General features: G+C 42.1%; 1 protein-coding gene across 10 annotated transcripts in view; it reads left to right on the forward strand.

Moving 5' to 3' along the window:
* Nucleotides 1–14917, forward strand: part of TTLL5 (tubulin tyrosine ligase like 5) — a 285893-nt gene that overhangs the window by 59277 nt on the left and 211699 nt on the right. For 6 of the 10 annotated variants that reach the window (XM_043556671.1, XM_043556672.1, XM_043556664.1 and 3 more), the window contains exons 13-16: nucleotides 8897–8978; nucleotides 10576–10637; nucleotides 11787–11881; nucleotides 14353–14394. In XM_043556671.1, coding sequence (XP_043412606.1) covers nucleotides 8897–8978; nucleotides 10576–10637; nucleotides 11787–11881; nucleotides 14353–14394 — 281 coding nt within the window. The remainder of the gene's footprint in view (nucleotides 1–8896; nucleotides 8979–10575; nucleotides 10638–11786; nucleotides 11882–14352; nucleotides 14395–14917) is intronic. The other 4 variants (XM_043556666.1, XM_043556668.1, XM_043556669.1 and 1 more) reach the window with 1 other exon arrangement.

Consider the following 14917-nt stretch of genomic DNA (forward strand, 5'->3'; position numbering starts at 1 on the left):
CCTTGCTTAACAAAATGCGCTGTTGTGCCTCCTCTCTCATGCTGTTCTGTTGTGTTCTTTTCCTCTCATATTGTGACGTCTTGTTTACACACGTGCTTCCCTGGTAGTCTCCGAGCTTAACTTCTCGATTGTCAGTAGTCTCTCTCTGTCTCCCCTTCCCCTCTCATCCTCTTGTGGCCAAACCACACCTTACACTGACTCCCTGGACCTGCCAGGTCCTTCCCTTCGCCTCTGCCCTTTGCACCTGCTTTATCCTGCATCTGGAATCTTTTCCTCGTGTTCCTTTACTTAATAGATCACCGCCATCTTTTCAAGATGAAGTCAAGTGTCATTTCTGTGGTGAAGTTTTTCCTAAGTGTTCCAGTCTGAGTTAGCCCCCTCCACCCGCAGCTTCCCATGCATAATCTGCAGTGGTACCTGATTGTCATCTGGTACCCATTTATGTGTCTGTCTCCCCTCCTGGACCGGAAGCTCCCTGTAGACAGCAGCACCGTCTCCCTAGTTTCTGCTCCTCTTGTGCATAGTGGTTTTTTGCTCTTAGGAGATGTTCAAGAAATGTTTATTGAACATTGGTACTTGCTTTAATTGCCTTTTGGTGGCCTGATAGTAAGCTCCTTAGTAGATCTGGTTTGGTAAGGGCCTAGAGCTCTTAGCGTTAATTATAAACTGCTTGAAGAAGGGGTGCATAGAACATATCTTCCAACTTCGAAAACCTCATTGGATTAAAAAACTAAGGTTTCTTTTCCACATCTACTTGGCTCTTATACGAAGCTTAATTTCTTCGTATAAAAATCTTTGCTCTTTTTGAACAAATTCTCTTTGAGAATTTCCAGAACTTAATGGCAGTAGAGATTCCAATATGAAATAAGCAGTGACTTTCCCTGACTCAGTGAAATACCCCTAAGTCCATTTCATCATCTGTGGGTCTCCTTTCCTCCTCTTTGCTTTTATTCCGTTTTAATAAAGTGAGTGCATCTGGAGTTTTTTAAGTTGTTGACTGTCTTCTTGGCTTTTGTGGTTCTAATTCCACTTCCTGTCGGCCCTGGGATTTTGTGTGCTTCGTTAACCTCCCCCCCATCAGGTGTGATTTTGTATGTGTGCGTATATTTGTGTGAGTCTCTCTGGCTCCCACTTAGTCCTACTAACTTCCCTTGGGATTTGAGTTACAAGGAATAAAACTGTTTTGTTCGTTTTTTTTTTTTTCTTTCTTTCTTATTTGTTTTAGAGTAAACAGGAATTGAGAGCTTCCCAGAAGAATTTGGCTTACACAGAGCATTGGTGCTTTTAGAGGAAGCCAGTAGTCCAGTGGTGGGGTTCACCATATTCTTTTAGTTGTTTTGCCCTTACACATTATGAATGTTGGCCAGGAGCATTCCAGTACTATCTAAGTGTTTCTGTCTCATGATTTCTTTCCTGCTCCACCACCTGTGATGCCCAACTGTGCTTTTAGGTACTTCTAATATTCCCATTCATTTGTTTATTTATGCATTTAACTTATTTTCAGTCCCTGCTCTGTGCAAGGCATAGATTATAAGCAATTATTCCTCTCAAACCAGATTTTACATGGGATGATATATATACACACATGTATGTATACACACACACACACACACACACACACACACACCTACATTGTATTATTGTCATTTCAATGTAGACTTAGTAACCTTCATAAACTACTTGAAACTTAGCCATGTAATGCCTTCTCATGGATTTGTACATCTGGAAGGGACCCCAGAGAACAATTAGTCCATATAAAGAAGTTGGGGCCTGAGAAACTAAGAGCCTTGCCCTTGGTTCCAGGGCTCACGAGTAGAAGAGCCCACATGAATGAGACCTGGCCTGGAGGGCAGGGGCCCACAAGATGGTTGGCAGGCAGGTCACCTTGATCATTCCTTGTACTCTTGATTTACAGAGTTTTTGATGCCCCTCCCAATAAAATAGATTGCTGGCAATCTAATTTTTACTGCCCTCAAGATTGTAAAAATATGGTACCATGTGAAATATATGCGTAAACAGCCACCCTTTAAACGTGCTGACATAACTGGCGAGGAGAACGGCTTTTTTGACCAGTTGGAGAAAAACAGCCCAAAGCAACAGGATGTTAGCTGTCCTTTACAGATGCTGCTGCTGCTGCTGGCAGTTTTATCTATGTGTGTGAGGATGGCTGAAGTGACAGGCTAAGACCCCGGTCCTCTCCAGCCTGGGATCCTCTGGGCCAGCTGTCCGTGCCACTCGTAGAGCTGGCAAGGCTGGCTTTGTTTAGGCCAGAGACCGGTAGCATCTTTGCTCAGGACAGTCCATGCTCAGTACACCTCTTTGTTGAATGAGCGCTGGTTTGGCTTTTCACTGCTGTTGTGCTAGACCATTTTGCAGGGTAAGCCGACATTCTCAAAGGGTGGGTGTCCATAAATATTTGTTGAAGGAAGGAAAGCGGGCAGCATACATTCCTCAGTTACGTAAACTACTTGACCACCACCAACAACATCGTAGTGAAAGTCAGCAAACAGTTCACTTTCTGGTTTAGCCCATGCTCCTGTTCAGGTGGGAAGAGAAGTTAACCGTAGAAAGTAACTCGGGAGAAAGTACCTACTGGTTGTTAAGCACTTTTCCTTGGTTATTCCCTTTAGCCCTGTTAACAGAGTTTTGTTGGTATTTATTACCCATGTTTTATAGCAAGGAAAAAAGATCTGGAAAGGTCAAATAATTTATGCTAGGTTGTGCAGTTAACAAATGGCCAAGCCAGGTTTGGGATCCAGGTCTCTTTGGCCCTTTCTCCACTCACATAAAGACAAGTTCTGATGAGCCCAGCCACTTTTGGCATGCCCCCTATCCTGGATTCTCCTTCTGCTCTCCTGTAACTAGATCTCAGGAAAAATGATATCATTCTTTCTAGCAGATCAGTCCTGCAAAAGGCACTCTTCGGCTCTAATCAGCAGTCCTGAATCCTAGATACTCCTTTCAAATCTACCTTTACATATGGTAGCCAGATACCATATTGATTTATTGGACTAGTTAACAAATTGGCTCTGGGCTTTTTCTTTTATTTAGTTCATTTTCCTGTGGGATCTTGATCTGTTTTTTCCAAATTCTCCTTCTGGACCCCAGATAAAGACTTCCTCCTTAGGTTTGCAACTCAAATCCAAAGCCAAGGTAAAAAGAATTTCCTTTATACAATAGCATTTGACTGGCAGTGTGGACTGGCTAATGTCAGCACTTTCCACTGCCTCAGGATTACAGCTCCAGCTGGGACTTTATTTCTGGGGAGGGTTAGTGGATTGATTTCACAATTAGTGGTGTGCCATGTTTAGTCATCTGTTAGCCCTTGGATGCGTTATTATTTTCTCTATCAAATCTTTTTTCTTCCTCCCTTCCTAGACCACCTTTTATCAAGTTTTTTCTTAATATGTCTTAATATGTAAAAACCTTAATAGGAATGTCTCTTATTGTCCTTGTGGTTGGTAAGCTTTATTATGAATATTTCAAGTTTTGTGGCCAGGGTTATTTTGGGGGAGTAACTGCAAATTACTTGTCTTTTTGAAAAATTTCTACTCCTGAAGCCAAGACTACACTGTATGTTAACTAACTGAATTTAAGTAAAAAAATAGGGGCGCCTGGGTGGCTCAGTGGGTTAACCATCCGACTTCAGCTCAGGTAATGATCTCACAGTCCGTGAGTTCAAGCCCCGCGTCGGGCTCTGTGCTGACAGCTCAGAGCCTGGAGCCTGCTTCAGATTCTGTGTCTCCCTCTCTCTCTGCCCCTCTCCTGCTCGTGCTCCGTCTCTTTCTGTCTCAAAAATAAATGAAAACATTTTTAAAAATTAAAAAATAAATAAAAAATTTAATTGTCAAATGCTTTTCACTTACTTTTTTTTCCCTCTTTCTTCTTCTCTTTTCTTTATCTTTCTTTTAGTATTTCTCGATTGCTTCCTAGGTGCCTTTTATGGTGCAGGCTGCTTGTAGTATAACGATGGGTAAGACATGGCCCTGCCCTCAGGTGGTGGGGAGGAACAACAGGCAGGAGATCACAAAAGCGGTACGCGTAGTAGAGTGACTCAGGTGCTCTAGGAACACACAAGAGCTATCAGCAATGCCCAGGGGAAGCCAGGGAAAGCCATGTCTACCAGAAGGAATACAACATGCACAGCGTCGTGTCAAGGCAGAATATGGCAGTTTGTGAAATAGAAGCTCAGTGTGACCGGATGCAGCCTGCATAGGCTGGGGCGGCAGGAGTTGAGGTCACGGAAGCAGATTGGAGCCCCGTTCTGGAGGACTGACGTGTAAATTCCTCCTGGAGACAGCAGGCAGCGACTGGAGTGTTTTGAGCGGGAGGGCAATAAGATTGTTACTACTCTCCTTCACTTTTATCGTGATTTGACCCAAAGCTTTGGATGACAGAGTAACAACAAAGGGAATAGTGTACACCATGGCTAGAAGTGACGAATTTAAAATTCTTCAAGTACCACCTGACGTCAAGTATCTGTTGTTGGGCCAGTTCACAGCCTATCTCTATCTGACTATTAGATTTATGTCTTAGAAATTCCGACGGGCATGTGGAGAATGGACTGCAGTGGGGAGAGACTAGTCCTAGGGAAACGAATGGGAAGTAAGAAGTCTGTTGGTGATAATGTACACTTAACCACGTGATCCAGCAGTCCCACTTGTAGGTGTTTCCCCAAGACAAAGAATGTTATGTGTTCACACAGATACCTGGATATGAAGGTTTATAGCACCTTTGTTCACAGCCGCCAAAAATTGGAAGCGGCCCAAATGTCTGTGAACTGTTGAATGGATAACCAAGTTGTGGTATATCCAGCACATAGGATCCTACACAGCAGTAAAAGGAATGAACTACACTGTTGATACGTAAAAAACATAGATAAATCTCAAAAGCACACTTCTAAGTGAAAGAAGCCGCTCTCAAAGGTTCATCTGAATGATTTCCTTTATTTGACTTTCTGGAAAAGGCAGAGATCAGATCAGTGGTCGCTGGGGGGATGGGGAGTGAGAATTGACTGGAAAGGGGGCACTGGCGTGTCTGTGGTAGAATTGTTCCATATCTTAATTGTGGTGGTGGTTACATGACTACATACATTTGTCAAAACTCATCGAACTATAATTTAAAAGGGTGAATTTTGTTGTATGTAAGTGATACAGTAATTTTATTTTCACAAACTTTTTTTAAAACAAGAAACAGTCATAGGTGGATGAACCTCAAAAATGCTGATTGAAAGAAGCCAGACTCAAAAAAGTATATACTGTATGCTCCCATTTATATGCCATTCTAGAACGGACAATGAATCTATGGTGAAAGAAATAAGAATAGTGATTATCCAGGGGTACGATGAGGGGAAGCAGGGTATTTACCAGGAAGGGGCATGAGGGATCTTTCTGGGATGATGGAAATGTTCTCTGTGGGTTGATATGAGTGTGGATTACGTGGATGTATCCAGTTATCAAGCCTCATCAGGTTGTACACTTAAGGTCTGTCTCTTTCATGATATGTAAGTTACATCTCAAAAGAGAATGTAGAAGCCTGGATTAAAGAGAAATGGAGAAGAGGTCTGGTAGTGTGTAGGTTTTGGGAGGTGGTGAAGAGAGTGTTTCTAGCTTTGGAGACTGGTGGATCAGGCCACCATTTTCCAAGGTGAAGAATAATGGGAAGCCAAACAGGTTTGGGGAAATATAACGAGTTATATTTTGTTGAGTGTTGAATGCTCCTGGGATATCCTAGTGAAGTTGTGTAGAAGGCAGTTGTGGAGTTATGGATTTGGTATTCAGGAGACACTTGACTAAAGATATAGATTTGAATGTCATCATCATAATGTTAATTGCAGCCATGAGAATACATGAGATCGAAGAGAAGTAGAATTGAGAAGGAAAGAGCCCTGAGGATGCCACCCTGAGCAAACCTGCCAGTGAATAGCTGGGCAGAAGAGAAGGAGTGAAAAGAGGAGGAGAATCAGAAGAGAGCAGTGTCCCGGAACCAAGGGAGAAGAAAGTTCCAATAAGTAAGGGGTGGTCAACAGTTTCAGATGTTTGGGCTTAGCAGTAAGGTGGTCTTTGTTGATCACAGTGAGAACAGTTACTGCTTTAGACAGCGGGAGCAAAAGCAAATTCTTATGGCTTGGAGAACGAACAGGCATTAAGAAGGTTAAGGCAGCTAAGTGTAGATTGCTTCTTCAGGAAGCTGCATTCAAGAAGTGGGGAGATAAGGACACGAATGTGAAGTGGTGATGGAGTCAAGCTGCTTCTTACTAGTCACGCATGTAATTCTCAAGTTTGTTTGGATTTGGCTGGGGGCTGAAGGAAATACGTCTCATGAAAGGAAATTTTCCTAAGGAAACATTGTTGATCGAGGTGGTAGCACCAGTCCTTTGAAAATACTTGCTTTTCTGTTATGATGGGGACCACACAGAAGAACAAAGAACGTAGTTCTCAGAGTGGGCAAAGCCTAGCTTGCCCGCACCCTTTAGTGACAGGAACACTTGGTGTATCTCATCCTGGACACTGAGTTTTTGAAATTCTAGACCCTGCTGCTAAAACACACAGTATTAAAAGGGGAAGTTTAATATTCTCAGGACATCATACTTCTTACCTTTTAAAATCTTTCATATCCATAGAAAAGACCGATCATAAGTTAAAAGGGTCATTATGAGGACTTTTGTAGCCTGCCAAAGACCGAAATTATTTTTCTTAAGCTGAGTAGATTATTGGAAGAGGTCAACCTGATACAAATGCCCTCTTTTCACTCCATTTACCACCCTCCCACTTCCAGCTCCTCAGGTGAGCTGGGCTCTGCACTGTGTTGTAATGCCACCACATATTCACCCACTTTGAAATGGGAGTAGATCCAAGCCTCGTGCGTGTACAGGTGCCGTTAGATCCAAAACTGATTTTGCGATTGTTTAGCCCTGATGGGTTTCATTCACCTGGGTAAAAATTTAGCATGCCCAGTAAATGGGTGTTGTCTCTCTTTGGGTTATTTCATTTTATTTTTTCTTACTTTCCAGAATGTTGGTTCTCAGCCTTTCTGCTGGGATTCTTGGAATTTGCCTCTTAATTCAGGAAATAGTTAAGTCAATGTGCTGGCTGTTTAATGCAAGGTGTCTAAATAACGGGTCTCATTGATTCTCATTCGGATTTCAGTTTTCCTTCGTTCGTGGTTCATTCTGCAAATCTGTGGTTCATTCTGCAGAGCTGGTCAACATGTGCTTCAGGCATTCTTACCCTGTTCCTCGTGCCATTATTATTAATAATATTAGCATTTTATGAAATAGTTGAATTCTGTGCTACCGCTTGTGTGATGTTAACATGGACTTGTGGACTTTGCAATTAAGGCTTCCTTTTTCAGTGCCTTATGTAGTGCTGTATCACAAAAGACCCTTTTTTTCAGATTGAGAGGGGAATATTCTGTGGGATGATTGAAGATTAGGTAAAATATTCAGAAGAATGGCAACTTTTCGTGGCAACTTTTCCCGAGAGAAAAATTCAAACATGATGTCTACCTGAATCTGTACTGCATAAATAGGGATTCTGGATAGGGATTCTGGATATAGGTTTATAGAGCACACAGGTATTGAGAGATGGTGATTAATAGAGAAGATCCGAGGGGTGAAACAATGCGAAAGAAATATCAGACGGAGAAATGACTTCTCCAAGTTCCTCAGTGAATAAATGGTAGAGTCCTGAGAAGGATCCAGGTCTCCAGATTCCCCTTCTAGGATTCTTGGTCCCATAGCAGATTTTCTGTGTTCAAAAGACCATCTGTGGCACCGTCTTTTTTTAGAAATTTACATTTTTTTTCTATGTTATTGAGAGTATTGAGGAATGGGAGAATCCTTTTTGAAGTAAAGACGTTTGTTTCAAAATGAGTTTCTGGAAGATACCTGGATGTGTTCTGTAGATGTGAGCTGTGGCCCGTGACCTCTGACTGAACTGTGAGGAAGCTCATCTTTTCTCTTGGAAGGAAGATGTAGATTATTTGAGGGACACGGAGTAGGAAGTTTGAGAATGAGTGGATCTTCTGAAAGTCAGATATATTTCATATGTGTATACCAAAGAGGACTGTGGAGAGGGTCTCATTAATAATAATAATAATAATAATAGTAAAGGCTGCTAGCTGAGTTTCCATAGTTAGTGTCATATTATCCCTGCATCCTGGGAGAAAAGTTTCTTGCTTTGCTCTTTGCAACAGTTGAGGAGTTAGGGAAAGAATCAGTAAAGAACCAGAAACCATGGAAATTTGGTCTCTGGCTCCCTCCCTTTTTAATAATATTAGTGGTGCAGGGTGGCTCGTCACAGTCTTCTGTCTTTCTATGTTGAGCCAGTGTATTTTCTGTCTTCAAAGGGAAACTGAAACCATAGGAGAGGGGAAGAATAAATGTATTTTACACTCAGATTTCTTCTTAATCTAGGCTGCCAAAGCAAGATCTTGGTTTAGGAAAATGCATTGGAAGGGCCCTAGAGAGAGTCCTTCAGTAGATTTTTCTGTTTTCAGAATATGACGGGAGAACAATCCAGAACAAACCTAAAGTATCATTGATGTTCGATGCACTTGTTACATTCCTGCTCCCAACATTTTTTTTTTTTAACCCGTAAGCACAGCAGAATCATGCTTGCTAACTTTTAGAGGTCAGGTCACTTTCTGTGTAGAGCTCAGGAATGTCAATAGAGTGGATGATAAAAAGTGGAATTTTATAACATTGTCTCATCTCTAGAGCTTGATTAATTTCTCTGGAACTTGAAAGATTCTCTGCTCCTACTTCCACTCATTACTTATACTCACCAAATTTCTAGGCCTCTGGTGGGGGTTGATTGGATTCAGTCTTCTAGGATCTTTATTCAGTTGTGACATAGAAAATGATCTTGTGTATTGTGTTATGTTGTATTTCTAGAACTCTATGGCTTTGATGTGCTCATAGATTCTACTCTGAAGCCATGGTTGTTGGAAGTAAATCTCTCTCCTTCTTTGGCCTGGTAAGTAGTCTGTTCCATCAACTAGAAAAGGACAGACCTTCAATGAGTAACACTAAAATACTTTTTTTTTTTTTTTGGTCATTTCTCTTGGCACAAGATTTTTTTTTTTTAACCCTAGTTATTAGATAGAAATGACTAGAATTTCTAAATTTGAGGGATTTGTGACACATGGTTAAAGTGCAGATGGCAACATGAATCCCTATCTTACACTATAGTCGATTTGTGATCTATGTTTACTGTCTTCTTGAGCTTCCAACGGATGCTTCTTGTGAACCTTTTTATTTCCAGTTCTCCCTCTCTCGCCCTCTCTCTCTTGTTTTAAAACTTTGTAGGTGTTCTGCTAAGGCTAAAGAAATGCATGAGGTATTATATTTCCTTTATTGCTACAGGTTTGCACAGACTCAAATCCGCATATACTATAAAGGTATAGAGCTGGGTCTAGGGTAGTGGGTATGATATTTGGTCCTTTTATCATCTGTGTTCTGGTATTCATCTAAGATTAGACTCAAAAAAACTTCAAACAATCGTACAATTTTTGTAACCTACCTATTGTTTAAAAGAAGGAAAGAAACCTATTTTTTTAAACCAGAGAAGATTGTGCTTGTATCTGCAGCAGTAGCCAGAGTTTCTGTCAGCTGTACGCTTCTCTAAACAGCTAGAGAACCCTAGAGATTTATGCTGGAGACCACCCAGTGGCTGCATTTTTAAGGATGAAAGATGTTGGCAAAATGCCAAGTAATCAAATAAAGACAGATTGACTACTTCATGGGGTGGGAATTTGGCTTAACCCCAATAGTAAGGTATAGAACTAGATGTTACAGATGATTCAGATGTTGGGCTCCTCTTATGTTAAATCACCTCTTTGCAGATTGCCCAGCAAGGTGCATCATACAATGTTAGAGATCCCCAGAATGATGCATTGGTCCAGCAGCCAAAGTAATCCAGTTCATGGAGGAACACCTCAACACCAAAGCCAGCGTGGCAAGTCACTGCCACAGGGAGGCTTCCAGCTTTTAGTTCATATTGTTTCTGTTTCCATGTGGGTTCCTGCTGCATCATCTGGTGATATTTTGGTATAACTTGTATTTTTCTGCCCTCGTTTGCAAGCCTACAAGCTTAAAAAGATTGATTTCGAACAGAAAATGAAGGCTTAAAAAAAGTGCAAAGATTACCCCAGTTTCTTCTCTTGCTTGTGAATGTGATTTGACTATTGCAGCAGTAAAAAATAATTTGAATGATGGGCATACTTATAAAAGAACATATTAAAAGGCTAAGTCTCTAAAATCCACAGTGATAATGAAGCAGTATTCTTGACTTGTTCACAATTTGATTTGCACAAGACCTGCTGGGATAAAAAGACTGCGTGTCAGGGAACCAGCTTTGCTGCTGGACCTGCCTTACAGGGGATGAGGTTAGCAGTGGGCTTTTATTTCTAGTATTTTTGCCCAGACTTCTTTTTCTTTTTCCCTGGATTTGATGTGCTTTATTGTGTTGCTTCTCATCGACATTTGGAAACTCTGCTATATTGGGGCCCATGAGGAGGAGCTATTCTGTTCGTCTATAACATCGATTGCCCTTTCTTTCTCTGTTCTATCAGTGACGCACCTCTGGACCTAAAGATTAAAGCCAGTATGATTTCAGACATGTTCACTGTTGTAGGTGAGTAGTAGCGTTTTCTGAAGGCTCACATAAAAGTTAACCAGAGCATCCATTTTTGTCAAGCCTCCTAGGTGTTAATGACTGGCAGTTCCTAAGCCATGCTGAATGTTTTGTACTGAAAAATTATATTTTCAGGCAAGCGCTTCTATGTTCCTGCTCCCCCTGGCTCCATCCTGTCCTGAGGCTGAACCACAACTAGGGCTGAGACCTAATTCCTGGGGAACAGGAATTATGGGCCAAGGAAGAGAATTAAGCAAAGGTCTGGAGAAAGTCTATTTTTCTCCGAGCCGAGGGGAGTGCAACTCACTGAAGAAGCTTTGTTACAAAGGAGACTGGCTATATTTCCATTAGACGGCCTCTGCTGGTGTCAGCATGCTCCCTTCTGTAGTACTTAGAACTAAAGGCAGCCTGGGAAAGAAATCCCGTTTTGAGTAGATAAGTCAAGACTTTGAAATGGAGATGGGCTGTCAGGTGGGTATATTGTGGGTTTGTTGTTTTTGAAGTGCTCTAAAAAGGCCTGACAAAATATATCTGAAATGAACTAGTTACTTGGTGTACCAGCAAATGCAGTAAACCTTAGCTACTCTAGACTCCTTGGATGGGAATCTGCTTCTTTTTAGGAAGTGAAAGGAGCTCACACCTAATTTCTTAAGCCTATCATAGATAATCTAAGAAGCCTACTTTGGAAAGGTGCCAATAGACCACCTTTGGCAGTTCCAGAAGTAGATTTTGTAATAGGACAGGAATCCTCACTTGCTTCTGGATTCTCCCAGTAAAAACAACATTATTTTCCAGTCACCCTCTAGGAAGCTACTCTAAAATAATTTGTTTTTATAAGCAACCGTGTGTTTTTAAATGGTGGTTTGCACTTTTACTCTGAAGCACATCAGCAATCCACATCTATTTTTTCAATCAGATTCAGCTCCCCAACAAGGAAGGTTGATTTATCTGCATATTTTCCATTCTTGTCCTGTCCAGTTTCGGTGGTTTGGAGTTCAAGTGGAGTGTGTGTATGAGAGAGCCATGCCTGTTCCTCCTGAGGATTTATGACAGTGCAACTGAGTTTGTATAGCTAAAGAAAAGGTGCAGTTTAAACCTGCTAATTGCGTGGAAAATGGCGGGTTTTAATGTTTCCCATTCCCCATTCAGGATTTGTGTGCCAGGACCCTGCCCAGCGGGCATCAACCCGGCCAATTTATCCCACCTTTGAGTCTTCCAGGCGAAACCCTTTCCAGAAACCTCAGGTAAGCAAATTCAGCAGCAGGGAGCCCAGTCAAGGCCTATTGGAAAGTGGTAGCTGAAGTAAACGAGTGAGCCGAAGCACTATGGGGATGAGGTCACTTAAGAGCAGGAAAATTTGGGAATCATTCCAGACAGGAGGCTGTTAGATTCAGCTGTTAGATATGCTTTTAAACCAACTTCTTCTCTGCTTTTTGTTCTTCTTTTCTTTCGCCTTCTTTTTTCAGTATCTCTCCTTTTTTCTTTTTCTTTTTAAGAATCCCCTGCTTTTTTCGTCCAACTGATAGGCTCATAAACAAGGCGCGGAGAGGGAGCCTACAGATTCCCAGTCATTATTCTGCTACATTCTCTTTGATCTTCAGGCTAGCTTTGTGAAGAAGATGCTCGATTGAAATAACGTCTTCTCTACAAGTGATTCTCTTCAAAAGGAGCCTCAGTGATCGTGAGGTGTTAATTGAGGTTAAATGAGATAAATGCCTACCATCCGCTGTGCCTGTCTGTCTGAAAACATCACTTGATCGGGGCATCGCTCCAGGCTTTGTGTCCTCTGCATTTGTGTTTCAGTTAAGCCAATCAGCTCATCGTTCTGTCTGTCATCGAACCCATCGCTGCCTGTCTAGACCTGGCTAGTTTCCACTTCTGTTCTTTGCCTTTAACATTTCTTCTTATCTAAAAGGTCTACCTTCCTCCTCTCTTCCCATCTGGATTGATTACCTTGCCTGCCAAGAAGCTTAGAGATTGTTTCTTCTTATTAAACCCATCCCACTCAGTCAAGACCTCTGTTTTTTTATTTCAGTATTATTTACTTGTTGTCTATTGCATGGTGTGGCATTCATCAGTTTGTTGCTTTTAAATTGTCCGGTGCTCCTCTGCTAGATTGTAAGCTCTTTGAAGGCAGAAATAGCTGCTTCTTCCCCCTCCCTTCCCCTCTCCTTTTCTCCCCCCGCCCCCCCCCCCCCATTTATTTCTCCTCCACTTCTCCCTTTTCTTCTCCCTTCTCCTCCCACTCCTCTTTCTCCTTTTTTTCTTTCGCTTGCTGGTCTCATTTCAAGTAGTGCTGTTTGTGTTTGCCAAGCTCATCACTCCTACTAAACAGTCATACCTCTAACTTTTCATTAGAACAAGGTCTGCACGCTCAAATGCCGATAGGGGCTGCAGGCAGACAGCGTACATGAATAAGAGGGCCAGGTGTACAATACAGCTGAGAGGGGCATGACAGCGGTAGACCGGAGTGTGTGCCCCAGGTGAAAAGGGGGCAGCTGTCTTACTGATGTGCTCTAGCTGATCGTTGCCATGCATGAGTGTGGGCCGCGTGTTGTCAGACCTTCCTACTGTCAAGAGGAATCAGAAATCTTATTTTAAAATATAGTCCAATTAAAGAAGAAACACTTTGCAGACCAAACATAGCATGTCTTTGAGTTGGATTCAGTCTGTGGGCTGCCTGCTTGTGACCATCTGCTCTAGGATTATCCCTTGTTAGTATCAGAGTTGCGATGTGGGACAGGGCGTACTGAATTTCAAGGGGTAGTGTCAACTTGCATTAGAAGGGAAACCAGGCAACAAGGTTTTAAAATTTTGTTTTTAATGCTTAGTTTTGAGAGAGAGACAGAGAGACAGAATGCGAGCAGGGAGGGGCAGACAGGGAGACACAGAATCCAAAGCAGGCCCCAGGCTCTGAGCCGTCAGCACAGAGCCCGACGCGGGGCTCGAACTCACGGACCGCAAGCTCATGACCTGAGCCGAAGTGGGACGCTCAACCAAGCGAGCCACCCAGGTGCTCCAGGCAACAAGGTTTTAAATCACAGATGTCATTTAGTTTTTATTAAGAAAAAGTAGAAGATTGTTTTATTTGGTGTTTAATAAGAAAAAGTAGAAGATTAACCGAGGTGTCCTTTGCAGACCGTCTCCTGGCATATCAGTGGCAAGAGCCACAGAGTCTTGTGTAAAGGATTGCGAATGTTTCTGTGCGGCCTTGCAGAGTTTCTGCTGATTTTACTCTAGGCACAGTTGTATGTCAGTCTTGGATGAATTGACCCCTTTTCTTAGCTTGCCGCTCAGCCTCTATTGGCCACTCTTTGCAAATCGTAGAGAATCTATTCGCCTAACTGGTAGGTCATGCCATGACTTCATCCATAAGCAGCCTGCAGGACGCTTATTTAAAGGGGGAAGAAACCGTAGGTGCATTATAGGTACGCTGGAATCAGTTTATCAGGTGGAGTAGTTAACTTCAGGACGCGACCGTAGGATTGTGCTCTCGGTGCTGCGGAGATGAGACTGTAGTGGATACACCGGAGGAGAAAGTGGTGGGAAATACAATAAATGCTCTAGTCTAACAAGCACGAAGTGTAGAGCTCTTGCCTTTGGTTCCTGCTTAGAGATTGTTTTCTCATTTGTGAGATCATAGATGTAGGAATTGGAAAAACCTAGGTACGTTAGGAGAAGATGAGGCTTTATTCCGTTTTTCTGTCTTTTATAGCGTCCAGTGTCTGCACAGTTTCAGTCCTCAAACGCCAAACAGGTAAGTTCTGGATCATTTGGAGACTTCATTCAGATTCTTATTTCCAGTCCCCAACCGGAAAGCCTTTTAGCTTTGTGCTTTCACTCAGATTCTTGTTTCCAGTCCCCAACCGGAAAGCCTTTTAGCTTTGTGCTTTCACAGTACGTGTTTTGTGCACCTGCTTTTTGACCTTGAATAAGATAGAATTAAGTGCTAATGAACGTACAGAGGTCTTTCCAGATATAGGATACAAGAGTAGAGGCTGCAGGAATTTATGAATCCTCTTTTCCTGACAGTGATTGTGGTGTGATGGAGGCAGTCAGGTTTAAATGATGAACAGAATATTCCGGAAAGGAAATATTGTTCACAAACACTCTTTCTTTTCTTCAGATGTCTTATGAAATGTACCGTTGTTGGTAGCTTAATATTAGAATCATTTTCACATTGGGTATTGGGCTGCATTTGATTGTACCTATTTCTTTTATGTGGTGATTTGCAGTTTTATTAATCCTAGAAACTCTGCCATAATTAGTGTCTGAGATGC

This window comes from Prionailurus bengalensis, chromosome B3, assembly GCF_016509475.1.
Source record: "Prionailurus bengalensis isolate Pbe53 chromosome B3, Fcat_Pben_1.1_paternal_pri, whole genome shotgun sequence".
Taxonomy (NCBI): Eukaryota; Metazoa; Chordata; class Mammalia; order Carnivora; family Felidae; genus Prionailurus; species Prionailurus bengalensis.